Raw genomic sequence first — 14,260 nt, forward strand, 5'->3', positions numbered from 1 at the left:
TATTATTACAGTGGTACCTCGGGATGCGAACGGGATCCATTCCGGAACCCCATTCGCCTCCTGAAGCAAATGCATGCGTGTATGTGGGTCGCGTTTCACCGCTTCCGTGCATACGCATGACGTCATTTTGAGCTCAACCCAAAAATACTTAACTTGAAGCACATTTATCCCAAGGTATGACTGTATTATTATTATCAGCTCATAGCAACGACTCCAGAGTGTTTGTTCGTTGACATGGATGTTGTTGGACCTTCTGTCTCTGTCTTTCTCCCCCGCCCCCCCCCCAGGGTCCTCAACGACCTCTTCCCCAAGTCGGCCGAGCTGTACGAGAGGGTGGCCAGCAACCGGGAGCACTGGATGAAGGTATCACACAAGTTCACCATCCGGGGCCTCCCCAGCAACAACTCCCTGGACTTTCTGGACGAGGAATACGACCTGCAAACGATGGCCGAGAACAACGGCCTCAAGATGAACGGGTGCCTGGACTCGGAAGACGGGCACATGGAGGCAGAATGACGCCCCCAGGCCCCTCCCCGCTTGGGGAGGAATCCGGACACACACAAGTGCAACTTTGCAACCCTTTTCCCTTCCGGGAAAACAACGGGGCTGATTTTGGAAACAAAAAAAAGGGGGGTTCTTCTTATTTATATATACAATGTGCTCTCCCCGCCGCAGGCATCTCCTTCCATCGTCACCCACCTCCCTCTCCCCACTCTCCATGCTCCTCCTGTCAGACACCTACACCCCACCCCACCCCGCAACACCTCGCAGACCAGCTTCCTCCATGAGGACTAGGAGCCTGCCAGCTTGCTGTCGTTTCTAAGCTTCCTCGCGCAGTTGAGTGGGATGAATGCACGACACCCCCCCCCCCGCCCCACACCACCCAACCCACTTGACTCACCCGCTCGTCGTCAGCGTCTGGTCAGGCAAAGTCATCTTTGGGTAGCCTGGTGAGATGTGTGTGTGTTCCCCAACTCTGGTAGCACAGTCGTTTAGGGCTTTAAATGCTAAATGTGATCAGCAACAGGTAAAACTGCCCCGGCAGAATGCAGCCCACCTCACACACACCTCCTATACCCAGAAATGCAATTCCTTCTCATAGTCAAGGCTGAGAGCTGTTTCACATGGAACTACTGTCTTGCGCCTCTGGTCCCACACACTCAGTAATGCCCACACTGGCTGGCAGTGACCCACCTAGGGGTCTACCTAGAGATGCCAAGGTTGAACCTGGCACTTAGACTGCCACCCGCTGCCAAAGGAGAACCATAGAATTGCAGAGTTGGAAGAGACCCTGAGGACCAGCTAGTCCAAAGTTCCCCAAATTTGGGTCGCCATCTTTTTTTTGGACTACGACTCCCATCATCCCTAGCTAAGCAGGACCAGTGGTCAGGGATGATGGGAACTGTAGTCAAAAAACAGCTGGAGATCCAAGTTTGGGAAATCCTGTTCTGGCCCAATTCTAGGCTTGAAAGGACACCTTTCTCTTTCGGTATTCTGAACCGAACCAGCCAGGTCTGTAGTCGAAGGAGATCCATCCACCCCTTTAGCAAATCGTGGTTCACTGAGTTCAGGCTTCCAGTTTCTTCTCCCTCTTCTTTTGAAATATCGTGTTCTCGTTCCTGGCATTGGACCTTCAGGTTGCTAAGCCATTCGGAGTACAGGGCCCCAACAGTCGAGTCAGTGATGGGCTGCCTCCTCTTCCACCCTAGACAGCTCTCGAAATAATTCGGAGTTCTGAGGTTAATTCCCCAGGCATCCTCTTCATCCCCGGAAAGGTATTGCTGTTCCTGGATTGGGTCCAGAACAAGCTTCCTGGCAGGCCCTGAATTGCATGACACCGTGGGAGCAGTAGCAGGGGTCCTGTTGGGAATTTGAAACCTTTATGGACTGGGCTGCGGGTGCTCGTGGGGCAGGGTGTTAGCAGGTTATGGGGAAAGCAAGAGTTTGCTGGAGAATACAAAGCTCAGACCGGGAAATCAATGCAGAAAACTTGCTACTTAAGCAGGTGCATAAAAACAAAACCATGGTTTGGCTTAGCATGCCATCCAAACCCAGGATCTTGGTTGGTTAAGGCGTTTCGTCCCTGGGGATGGGCGAGTCTGACAATTCCAGCTTCTCTCAATTTCTCATTTCCCTCAATCTTAAATTCCCCGCATTTTCACATCACTTTGCAATATCGTCCTTGTGAAAAACCATCGCCATTTCAGCGCAGATCATCCCCCCGTGTGAATATTTTTGTATGCGATCTTGCCTAACGTGCACTTTTGTAAATTATTTTCACCAATATACACATTTTGAAGCGCACGTCGGCTGAGCGTGGGGATCTTTGTACGCTTGGCTGGAGAGCGGATCTGCAAAATTCAGAGAAGTGCAGATTTCAAAAGGCAGCTGTGCTTCAGTTTATGTATTGCTTCGGAAACTGTAAATTAAGTAGATTCACCTTGCAATGTGAATTGAATTTCTCCCTCACCCCTGCTCATCCATAACCACAATCTATAGCCAAGTTTTGACCTATGGTTACAGGTTGTTAAGGTGGAGAGATCTCAACTATTGTCCCAGCTTCAGATGACGCACTAAGCCAAATGCAAAGACAACTGATGTTCAGAAGCATCACTGCCTCTAACCTTGCAGGCAGACCACATCCATCGAGGCTAGTGGTTATTGACAGCTGTCTCCACGAATTTGTCCAATCCTCTTTTAAAGCCATCTAGGATAGTGGTCATTGTTGCCTCCTGTGGCAGGGAGTTCCATAGATTAACTATCCAACACCCAAATATGGCTGGGACTTCTGGGTTGAGGAATGTCAGGCTCAAAGAAGGGGTGCGATTTCATAGAAACATAGAAGTGTGAATTCAGGAGGGACCCCCCCAGGGCCATCTAGTCCAACCCCCTCCAATGCAGGAATTTCAATTGGATCCTTCATGACAGATGACCCTCTACCTTCTGCATAAAAACCTCCCAGGAAGGAGATAGCCACCAGGTCTTGTGGGAGACAGTTCCACTGTCGAACAGCTCTTGCCATCAGAAAGTTCTTCCTGATGTTGAGTCAGACTCTCATTTCTTATACCTTGAAGCCATGGATTCCAGTCCTACCCTCCAGATCAGGAGAAAACAAAGTTGCTCCATCTTCCATGCGACAGCCCTTGAGATATTTGAAGATGGTTGTCATATCTCCTCTCAGTCTCAGTCTCTTTTCCAGGCTAAACCTTTACCCAGCTCCTTCAACCGTTCCTCATCAGGCTTGGTTTCCAGGCTCTGGATCATCTTGGTCACCTTCCTCTGTACACTTTCCAGCTTGTCAACATCCTTCTTAAATTGTGGTGCCCCAAAATGGACACAGTATTCCAGGTGTGGTCTGACCAAGGCAGAATAGAGCTGGACTATGACTTCCCTTGACCTGGACACTAGACTTCTGTTGATGCAGCCTTGAATAGCATCAACAGAACCGATAGCCTCCTCCATGAATTTGTCTGATCCTCTTTTGAAGCCATCTAGGTTCATGGCCATCGCTGCCTCCTGTGGCAGAGAGTTCCATCGTTTAACTATCCAGCACCCAAGTATAGCTGGGACTTCTGGGTTGAAGGATGCCAGGCTAAAAGAAGAAGGGGTGTGATTTGCATTCCTGGTGCTGCTGAAGGCCTTTTGCACTCACTAAATTGCCATTTCGAAAGCCGCTTGGCAGAGAATCTCAGGACGAGGAGCAAAGCCAGAGAGGCGTGTTGCAGCAGTGCTAAGGAAGCGTGATTCCCACCCTCTCCCCTCTTTCTCTTAAAAGTGATGGGCAGAGGGATGATTCCTTGCTTGAGTCTCCACTCTGGACCAAACACAAGAGCAAAGTGATGAATAGCTGGAAATGCTAGCTCTAGGGTGCCACTCCTGAAAACTTTTTTAAGAATCTAAGACGAATATGTAGAATCCTCTTCTCACAGCCAGGTGTGGGCAGGATTCGAACTCAAGAGCAATTCCCTCCCCTCCTGCATTTGCCAGCAGCCGACGGCTTGCGCCAGTGCCCAAAGCACATGAGTGGGTTCCCTTCAAAATACCAAATTTTTATTTATTTATTTTTTTTATAAATTTTTATTGGGTTTTCCAGTTTTATAACAATAAAACACACACACACAAAAAAATAACACATAACAAAACATGTATAAATTCAGCCAATCCTCGTTTCATGACCTTGTTCCCTGACTTCCCCCCACCCCCCCTCGTGCATCCCAATTCCCAAAATTATATCAGCAAATTGGTATTTCTCCTCTTAACCATCTTGTTCTTCTTATTACCTCTTTTGTAATTAAAATTGATATTCCTAAGTTGGACTTAAGTTCTCTTCCATCGATTTTTCATTTTGTCTTAATTAAAAGTCTTATTAACCAAACCTAAAAATCTTAAGAGTTTCTAAAAGTTTCCTCTTCCCTCCCTCCCATCCCCAGTTTTTGTCCCTTCCCGATGAAAGTCCAAAGTCGAAATTCTCAGCCTGGGTTCCTCACGTCCGAGGCTTTCAAGTCCCTTTCAGTCCCTCTCCACCGATCTTGTTGGTAGCCCTTTATATCAGTCGTCGAGTCTGGAAAAAGCTCTTTCAGCATCCAAATATATTCTCTTCCCACAAGGAAATTTGTAATCAATTGCTGGAAAATTTCCACCAAGCCTGTATCCTCCGAACCAAAGTCCAAACAGAGGCCCCAATCATACCTCTTTGTTTTAAATTCCTGTATTCCATATTGTCCCAGGGCCTCTTCCTTCTTCTTCTGCATCTTTCGCAGACTTGTGGTAGATGTGTTCCCAAGGTCTCCTTGCTTGTATTCCACAGGTGTCAGCTTTTGGATGTTGCTTCCCAAAGTTACTTTCTCTTTTTCTTGTTTAGTCTCTTCCACCTCTGAAAGTATTGTTTCCTCTTCAGCTGTGGATTCTTTCTCATTCAAGTCCTCAACACAAACAGCAGAGTTGCCTGTTCCCAAGGTCATAGTCACAAGTTGTTTATTCATAGCCAAACTCTGCTCTTGTAAGGTTCCCACCAACTGAAACATCCTTTCAATTTCAGCTAGTAACTTTCCATCCACAGCCATTGTATCCATTGTAGTTTCACAGAATTCCCCCTAGGGGGAATCTGGTTACTTATTAATCTTTTACTCAACAACCCTTTAACTTCTTATTGTTACTTTGTTTCCAACAATTTTGATTCAATTGTGTCTTAGTCCAGGGGGGTCTTAAACAACAATTTTTCCGCTTTAAATTGCCCGTTTGTCAGCTTTGACAGCTGTCAAACTCCGCGGCTCTAACACAAGCACTAAGGCAGGACGTTCCCGAGCCCGGGAGGGGGGGTAGTTCAAAACAAAAAGAAAGCTTCTGAAACTCCACTCTCCAGCATAAAATTTCCCTTAGCGAAATCTTGAAAGTTAATGTCCTTTTTAACTCACCCCACCAAGGGCGGGCTCTCCAGCTTAGCTCTTATGTCGTTGCTTAGATCTTCTGCAAGGGGGGGGTGCGGACTTCCTTTTAGCACACCCCCCGGTCGTCTCTAATTCAGGGTAGAAATTTTTAAAGTCCCAATCCGTCTTACTCACGGGTAGTTCTTTCAGTCCAGATTTTCAAGGAAGGAAGTCGGCGCTCTCTGGTTATGGCTCGCGGCTTCGCTCCACCGAGGTAGCGATCGACTCTCAGTGCCACGCCACCCCCGTATCCCCTCCGCAGCCTTTAAAAAGGCTCTTCGCGAATCAGGGGGGGCGCTTAAGGCACCCGCCGAGTCTTCAGTCCGCAGGCATCCGCGCCTGCGGTTTTTAAGGGTCCCCGCGTCGCCGGCGCGGCTAAGACCCATCCTCGGTAGAGCCGATTCCCTCCGGAGCTCGGAGGGAATCCGCCATTTCCAGATCGCGTCAACCCGGAAGTCTCAAAATACCAAATTTTTAAACCAGGTCTCCGCTGAAACTGGCCTTGCTTTGGGAAAGTTTTGTGGGCGCTGAAAACCACCTCCCCTGCTTTCTTTGCATCTATCTGCGCCAAAGATGTTGGCACTTCTCCAAAATACCTCCCTTCTCCCCGTGTGCCCCTCTCTGCCTGCTGGCGATACGGCGGTCCATGTGTCTTTTTTTTTTTTTTTTGCCAAGGCGTTTGCAAAGAAAGTCCCGTGGCTTACCTGGGCCATGGAGGTTCGATCACAGTGTGGGGATATGAGGCCGAGAACCACCTCGAGGGCAAGGAGAGGGAACATGGCATGGAGAAAGAGCATAAATGGGCACCGGCAGGGTTTTTTGGCAGCGTCATAGAATTTGTCTACTTGGAAGGGCCCCCTAATGCTCATCTAGTCGTACCCCTTGCAAAGCAGGAACGAGCTACTTTCAAATGAGCTGTTTTCAAAAAGGGTATCAAAGTTAGAGAGTGGGGTCTCCTTCTCCTTCGCTTGAAGAAGAGGAAGCCCCCTTCCATGCCCATCATGTTTGAAACTCTGGACATTCTGAATCACAGAATTGTAGAGCTGGATGGGACCTCCAGAGGCCACGTAGTCCAACCCCCTGAAATGCAGGAATGTCAAAGTTCACATTCTCAATCGGACATTTGAGCTCTGTCCCTTGACAACATCATCTTTACAGCCTCGAGCATTAACGCGCTAGACCAGTCTTTGCCCACCAGGAGTTTGGGACTACAACGACCCTCGTCCTCAGCCATCCCCTCTGCGCTGGCAGGGGCTGATGGGCGTTGTAGTACATAACACCTGGAGGGCGCCTGGTTGGCAAATGGATGCCCACGTTTTCTCTCTGGCCTGTTTCCTTTTGCACTCGCGCACGGTCCCTTTTGCAACGCGGCTCACACAAATCTTTGCTGAGATTTCCTTGGCTTCCTGCATCGGCCGGTTCCCGTCATCACTGCCAGTTTCTATCTTTGGGAAAAACGGGTCTTTTTCGGTATCAGTCCTCTCTCACTCAAACACCAACGCAAGGGCTCCCGAGAACCATTCAAGTGTTACACATTTATTACAAAATAAAAATAATAAAAATGGCAATCCTCTGGCCCTCCCTGCCTCCCCGCGAGTGACAGGAGTGTCTGTGCGAATCCTGCTGCATAGTTGTCCTGTATTTAATAACAACAACAGAAAGAGGAACGCCGAGGTGTCCTGTGTGACACTGGTGTTTGCCCATTGCGGCCATATCCTTACTGGTTTTAATGTGGGTGGGTGTGTTGTCACGTATGTATGTGTGTGTGTGTGTGTATCTGCAGATATATATATACACAATATATATCCCAACATGTAGATACTGTTTGAGAGAGTCAGGTCAGTAGGGATATTCTCTTTGCGTGGGGCGGGGGGGGGGGACCGTGTTAAAAAATATTTCCAATTTGCTTTCCTGTCTTTTCTTAACGATAGTTGATTCATTCTGGGTTTTTTGGGAGGGGGGCTGGGCTGCCTCCTTTTCCTCCCCTGAATAGATGTGAAGGGGCAAAAACGAGGATTCTCTTTTCCTAATAAATTTCATATGCAGATCTCTGGAGTCTCTGGTCCTTATTTATTCAATGCATTCACGTCTTGCTCCTTTCTCCAAGGAGCTCAAGTTAATGCACATGGGCCTCCCACCCTCCTAATTTAATCCCTGCAACAACTCTGCGAGTGCGATGGCCTGGGATTCGGAATCGGAGGCTGAACCTGAGGGATCCCAGCCTGCACAGGATTCCCCGCCTCCAGAACCAGCTGAGCCGGGGCTGGGGCCTGAGCCTGAAGGGTCCTCACCTGTGCTGGATCCTCAGGTGCAGACACCAGCTGAGTCTGCTCAGGCTCCTGAGGTGATGGAGGACCCTTTCCCTGCAGGTGCTCCACTCTCAACTCCGTCAGAGGAAGGTGAGGTTGCCTCTGGGTCCGGTAACCCTCCAGTCTCTCCTGAGCTGCAGAGGCTCAGGGCAGAGAGGTGGGGAGAACTAAGTTCCCGCAGGAGGAGTGCTTGCTTCCAGGCCAGGAGAGGCGAGTCACCAGAGGATCAGGGCCGCCCTATGCCTCGGGGCAGATAAAAGCCAGCCAGCCCCAGTCCCAAGATGCGGGAGCAACATTGTTGGTTGCTAGTTCCTGCCTGAGCTCCTGACCCGCCCTGGCTCCCTGCTTGCAAGCCTGTTCCTGACTTTACCCAACTCCCTGCCCTGCACCCAGCTTCAGTTACTACGGACTGCCTCCACGTTGCACCTTTGACCATGGACCGGACTTGGACCTTGCCTCTTGGGTGACCCGCGGGACCAGCACAGCGAGGTAGGTCATGTCAGGATCTCCGCTCGGCCAAGCTGATAAAGCTCATTTTCCGGAATTGCCCTCCCAGCAAATAATTAACGACCTGAGCCTTTGATGAGGCTCCAAGGCACGTTCCCCCACTAAGCCGAGTTTCCAGCAGCATGCGGAAGTGATGAGATTTATGGCTACATTGCAAAGAGTTTTATTTCTAAGCTACGCAGACAGAAAAGACATCTGTAGCCTTATTGGAATTCACCGATTGGGTCTGCGTTGCTCCGGGACAGGAGGAAGGAAGTCAAACGACACCTGAGGTTGGTTCAAAGAAAGAGTTTATTCTGCTCTCCGGATAGCAGAAGGCACCTGCGTGGTGAGTCCACAGCAAGTACAAAGAAATGACAGGTTTCATGCAGTTTATATATCCTCCAGGCACCCTCTCACTTCTCCCCTAGGAGCCCCACCACGTCGGCCTACGTACACAGGTTGACATCACACATGTTCCTGCTCTGGTACTCTCAACCATAAAAGGATCTTCCTTCCTGTATTTCTGACCATAAAAGGATAAGGGAGAGAGCTTTGTTCTTGTTATGGATTTACTCAACGGCTTGAGTTTATGCATTTTAGCTAAGGAAAAATAGGAATTTTGGTGCAGTTTAAAACAGCCTGCAAAGTCAGTTTTTGGGTTTTGGAAACCCATTCCTTCACATCCTCTCTCTATGAAAGCAGAGAGCAACTGAAACGAAGGAACAAAGGAAACAGGAAACCAGTAACGTCACATCCGTCTCTAGTCTCCCGTGAGACTTCCAATAGCCTGGACTGTCTCTGGAATGTAAACAGAGCCTTGTGACTCTAAGCATCTACTCAGTGGCAAACAGAAACTAACAGGTCAAACTGAGAGGCAGTGAGTGACCGGCCGAAGACCAAATTCCAGCCCAAGTGGGGGATTTGAACCCTGGTCTCTGGCACTCTAATCACTACACCACACAGAGTTGTTGTTGTTTTACAGTCCAGGGGAAAGGTGGTGGGTGGAGCTTTTCATTTTATTATCCCATGCAGCAGGGAGTTCCCCTGGTTACAGTGGGTGGAGGTGCAGGTGGGGGGCCAGGATTACGACGAACTACTATGAAGGCCCGCTTCTCTTGGGACCTGGAAGAATCTGCTTTCATTCTACAGTGGTGCCTTGGTTCTCAAATTTAATCCGTACCCAAAGTCCGTTCCAAAACCAAGGCGCGCTTTCCCATAGAAAGGAACACAAAATGGATTAATCCGTTCCAGACTTTTAAAAACAACCCCTAAAACAGGCATTTAACATGGATTTTGCTATCTAACGAGACCATTGATCCATAAAATGAAAGCAATAAACAATGTACCGTGGTGCCTCGCAAGACGAAACGAATCCGTTCTGTGATTCTCTTCGTCTAGCAGTTTTTTCCGTCTTGCGAAGCAAGCCCATTGAAGGATTAGCGGATTAGCGCTATTAGAGCTATTAGAGGCTTTTAGCGGCTTATCTGCTGACCGGATCAGCTGATAAGCGGCTTAGCTGCTTAGAAAAAGGGGGGGGAGGGGGAAAAAACCAGCAGGAACTGGCAAGACAGTGTCGTCTTGCGAAGCAAGCCCATAGGAGACTCGTTTTGCAAAGCACCTCCAAAATGGAAAACTCTTTCGTCTAGCGAGTTTTCCGTCTTGCGAGGCATTCGTCTTGCGGGGCACCACTGTACTGCAGTCACACAATCAATGAGTAGCTGAACTGGGTTCCACAGAGTCACAAAAACAAAAAAGCCGCAAAAACAAAAACGCAAAATAAATGGCAAAAACAGACAGACCTCAGTGTAACACTCAAAATGGAAGTGTGGCACTCAAATCGGAAGCGTAACACTCAAAACGGAGCACGTTCAGCTTCCAAAAAAAGTTCGCAAACTGGAACTCACGGTACTTCCGGGTTTGCAGTGTTTGGGTACCAAGTTGTTTTGAGTACCAAGGAGTTTGAGAATCAAGGGACCACTGTATTATCCCCTTTATTTTCATTATTAAACCCTTATTTCTTTTGCTATGCATTCTATCTAAAATCCTTCCTTTCCCTTATTGCAGGGGTGTCCAAACTTTTTTCAAAGAGGGCCAGATTTAATGAAGTGAACATGTGTGAGGGCCAACCAAAGTTGTTGAACTTTTTTTTTGATTGAACTTGTTGAGCATTTTTTACCATTTTACCCCAGGAAATAAACTGCCACAGGGGCCAGATTAGGCCCCCGAAATGGACTTTGGACATGCCTACCTTATTGCAATTTATTTGCACTTCCCTCTGCTCTCAAGGGAGGCCTGTCTCGTCTCCTGCACCCCAAAAATTTTCAGGGAAATGCTAGAGGAAAGTTGGGGGTTAATGCACCTCCTTATGAGAAACTAGCATCCTAAAGGCATTTCTTGGAGGTGAAATCCTAAGTACAAGCATTAAAAAGAAAGAACCAAAATGAGAGACTTTCTAATGGCATAGCTAATTAAATTTGAACAACTGCTTAAATGAACTGGAAACAAAACGAAACAAAATACAGCAACATAATGCAGAAAAGATTTGATTTGCAAGCATTAGGAACTGAGAAAATATAAATCTCAATGCACTACTCAAATAAAAAATTATATGAATTTGGCTACAAAAATTCTACATTATTAGCATATAAATTGAAACAGCGAAATCTCCAAAATAGAACCAACTCTGTAAAAATGAACAGTGGCTCACAAATATTCGACTCTAGATTAGAAATGAATTCAAATTATTTTACAATAAACTATATACAAAGGAAAACTTGAACCTGGATTCAATCCAACAATATATAGAAACTAACAGGTCGGAGAAAATCACCAATGAACAAAAACAATCCTTGGTAACACCAGTGGAGGATATTTATTGAGCCATTAAGAAACGTAAATCACATAGAGCACCATGAATGGCCTACCGGGAGATTTTTTATTATTTTTATCTATTGCCCCATGTGCAAAGACAGCTAGAAGGGCAGAGCCTAAGTCGTGAAAAGATTCTAGAATTGTTGGGCTATTAAGACCAAGTAAAGACCCAGAAGATCATATAGGAGTACCTTGTGTACTAGGCTCCCTAGATGTTTACAAGGCTTTTGACAAAATTGATTGGGATTATTCATTCCAATCAGTCATACCTCAGGTTACAAACGCTTCAAGTTGCGTTTTTTCGGGTTACGGACCACCAAAACCCGGAAGTACCGGAATGGGTTACTTCCAGATTTTGGCGGTCGCGCATGCACAGAGGTGCTAAATCATGCGCAAAAGACTGCAGTGAACTGTATTGTATCAAGATCATAGAATCATAGAATCATAGAATCCTAGAGTTGGAAGAGACCACAAGGGCCATCGAGTCCAACCCCCTGCCAAGCAGGAAACGCCATCAGAGCACTCCTGACATATGGTTGTCAAGCCTCTGCTTAAAGACCTCCAAAGTAGGAGACTCCACCACACTCCTTGGCAGCAAATTCCACTGTCAAACAGCTCTTACTGTCAGGAAGTTCTTCCTAATGTTTAGGTGGAATCTTCTTTCTTGTAGTTTGGATCCATTGCTCCATGTCCGCTTCTCTGGAGCAGCAAAAAACAACCTTTCTCCCTCCTCTATGTGACATCCTTTTATATATTTGAACATGGCTATCATATCACCCCTTAACCTCCTCTTCTCCAGGCTAAACATGCCCAGCTCCCTTAGCCGTTCCTCATAAGGCATCGTTTCCAGGCCTTTGACCATTTTGGTTTCCCAGAAGGAGAGATTCCCAGAAGGAGAGCATGTAGTGGTACTTCTCCCCAATATGTTTCATCCTCGCGTGGAACTTCTCACTCAGAGACAGCTTCGTGCAACTCTGATTGTCCTCTAGCAGCTTAACAGGTCCCTTGCTCACCAACCCAAAGCCCCTCATGACTTGATCCATCCAGGCAACCTCTCTTCTGTAGGTGCAACATACTCTCCTTCTGTGGAAGACAATGTGACACAGTTCTGTTTATAACTACCCCATGCAACAGGTCCATTCCCAAACATAGAAACATATCCACCTTCAGGGAGGGAGCTGTGTTGTTCTGACACAGTCGAAATAGATATATAAAATTTTTTAAATGTCCAGTAGCACCTTAGAGCAGTGGCATAGTGTGGGGGGTGCAGGGGGGGCCGGCCGCACCGGCCGCAACATCTGGGGGTTAGGGTTAGGGGGCGCAAATCCACGGGTTAGGGGGCGCAAATTACTTGCCTTGCCCCGGGTACTGACAACCCACGCTACGCCACTGCCTTAGAGACCAACTAAGTTTGTTCTTGGTATAAGCTTTTGTGTGTACAGTGGTACCTTGGGTTACAGACGCTTCAGGTTACAGGCTCCGCTAACCCAGAAATAGTACCTCAGGTTAAGAACTTTGCTTCAAGATGAGAACAGAAATTGTGGTCCGGCGGCACAGCGGCAGCAGGAGGCCCCATTAGCTAAAGTGGTGCTTCAGGTTAAGAACAGTTTCAGGTTAAGAACGGACCTCCGGAACGAATTAAGTACGTAACCAGAGGTACCACTGTTTCTGAAGAAGTGTGCATGCACACAAAAGCTTATACCAGGGGTCAGCAAACCTTTTTCAGCGGGGGGCCAGTCCACTGTCCCTCCGACCTTGTGGGGGGCCAGACTATATTTGGAGGGGGGAAATGAACGAATTCCTATGCCCCACAAATAACCCAGAGATGCATTTTAAATAAAAGGACACAGTCTACTCATGTAAAAACATGCTGATTCCTGGACCGTCTGTGGGCCAGATTGGGCCGGATCTGGCCCCCTGGCTTTGGTTGCCTACCCACGGCTTATACCAAGAACAAACTTAGTCTCTAAGGTGCTACTGGACAGTTTTTTTTCATTTTTTCATATATTTCGACATATCCACCTGTCGTACAAAACATCTCTTAACACGTCCACTGTAGGAATGTTGTACTTCACTGCTATAGGTTATACACCCCACAGTACGTACAGGGCGGGGCTTGACACTGATTGGCAGCTGTTGGCCGTCAGAGGGTTGGGGCTTGAGGGATGGGGCAGGAGTTTGGGCTGATGGGCAGGCAGGCGTCCCAAGAGGCTCGCAGCCCGAGTGGCCGGCGGCGGCTTCAGGGGGCGGTCCCTGGGACCAGAGGCGGGGCTTGCGGGGCTTTGATTGGCGGCGGAGCGTTGGGAATCGGAACCGAGTGACAGTTGGAGCTCTGGGGAGGGGCCCATTGCCGGGAGACGCCCGAGGGGGGCAAAAGCCGCTGGAGGCCAGGAATGTGGCCCCCTTTGCCTCGGCCAGGGCAGGGCATGTCGGTCCCATGGATGCTGCCCCTACTCCTCCTCCTCCTTGGCCCAGGTGGGTAAAAAGTGGGGGGGGGCATTCAAGGGGGAGACCTTCCCCTCCCCTGTCTCTCCCTCTGTGGGTCCCAGCTGAGGAGCTCCAGGGATCCATACATGCTCAGGTCCCCGAATCCGGTTTGTTTGTTTATTTGTCTACTGCCCTATGTATTGCATTTATATACGCCAGCTTTTCCTCCCCAAGGAGCTCAACATTTACCGTATTTTTCGCTCTATAAGACGCACCAGACCACAAGACGCACCTTGTTTTTGGAGGAGGAAAACAAGAAAACAAGAAATATTCTGAATCCCAGAAGCAAAAGCAGCGATCCCTCTTGCTGTTCTGGTTTCTGGGACAGCTGCGCAGCCTGCATTCGCTCCATAAGACGCACACACATTTCCCCTTACTTTTTAGGAGGGAAAAAGTGAGTCTTATAGAGCAAAAAACACGGTAATCCCCACATCAGCCCTGTGAGGTACGCTAGGCAGATAGGCCTAGATAGGATCCCCCTTAATAAATGGATCAACAATCTGCTGATACTTATGCTTATGTCTTTAACGTCTGACATTTCATTATTATTTTTTATATTTTGCTGGAAGCCGCCCAGAGTGGCTGGGGAGACAAAGCCGGATGGGTGGGGTATAAACAACAAAATAACAACAACAATAATTAGACTGCTTACCGGGCTAGACTTTGTTTGGATAAATG

At 48.0% G+C, this 14,260-nt stretch overlaps 3 protein-coding genes across 7 annotated transcripts in view; 2 read left to right on the forward strand and 1 right to left on the reverse strand.

The window, feature by feature from the left end:
• PDE2A (phosphodiesterase 2A) overlaps positions 1 to 7,473 on the forward strand; it is a 393,922-nt gene extending 386,449 nt beyond the window's left edge. Inside the window, exons 30-31 of one of the 3 annotated variants that reach the window (XR_014525169.1) lie at positions 288 to 3,909; positions 5,865 to 7,473. Coding sequence is in view for 1 of the 3 variants with exons in the window: in XM_083499374.1 (XP_083355500.1) it covers positions 288 to 516 (229 nt within the window). In the remaining 2 variants the exon portion in view is untranslated. Of the gene's footprint in view, positions 1 to 287; positions 4,052 to 5,864 lie in introns of those variants that run through there. The other 2 variants (XR_014525170.1, XM_083499374.1) reach the window with 2 other exon arrangements.
• ARRB1 (arrestin beta 1) overlaps positions 1 to 14,260 on the reverse strand; it is a 558,582-nt gene that overhangs the window by 341,673 nt on the left and 202,649 nt on the right. The gene's annotated exons all lie outside the window — the stretch shown is intronic.
• LOC310705104 (disintegrin and metalloproteinase domain-containing protein 21-like) overlaps positions 13,410 to 14,260 on the forward strand; it is a 42,836-nt gene continuing 41,985 nt past the window's right edge. The window contains exon 1 of one of the 2 annotated variants that reach the window (XM_083499546.1): positions 13,410 to 13,570. In XM_083499546.1, coding sequence (XP_083355672.1) covers positions 13,489 to 13,570 — 82 coding nt within the window. In that variant the 5' untranslated portion in view covers positions 13,410 to 13,488. The remainder of the gene's footprint in view (positions 13,571 to 14,260) is intronic. The other variant, XM_083499545.1, reaches the window with a different exon arrangement.

The sequence above is a fragment of the Podarcis liolepis genome, assembly GCF_965112155.1.
Source record: "Podarcis liolepis genome assembly, chromosome: 4".
NCBI lineage: Eukaryota > Metazoa > Chordata > Lepidosauria > Squamata > Lacertidae > Podarcis > Podarcis liolepis.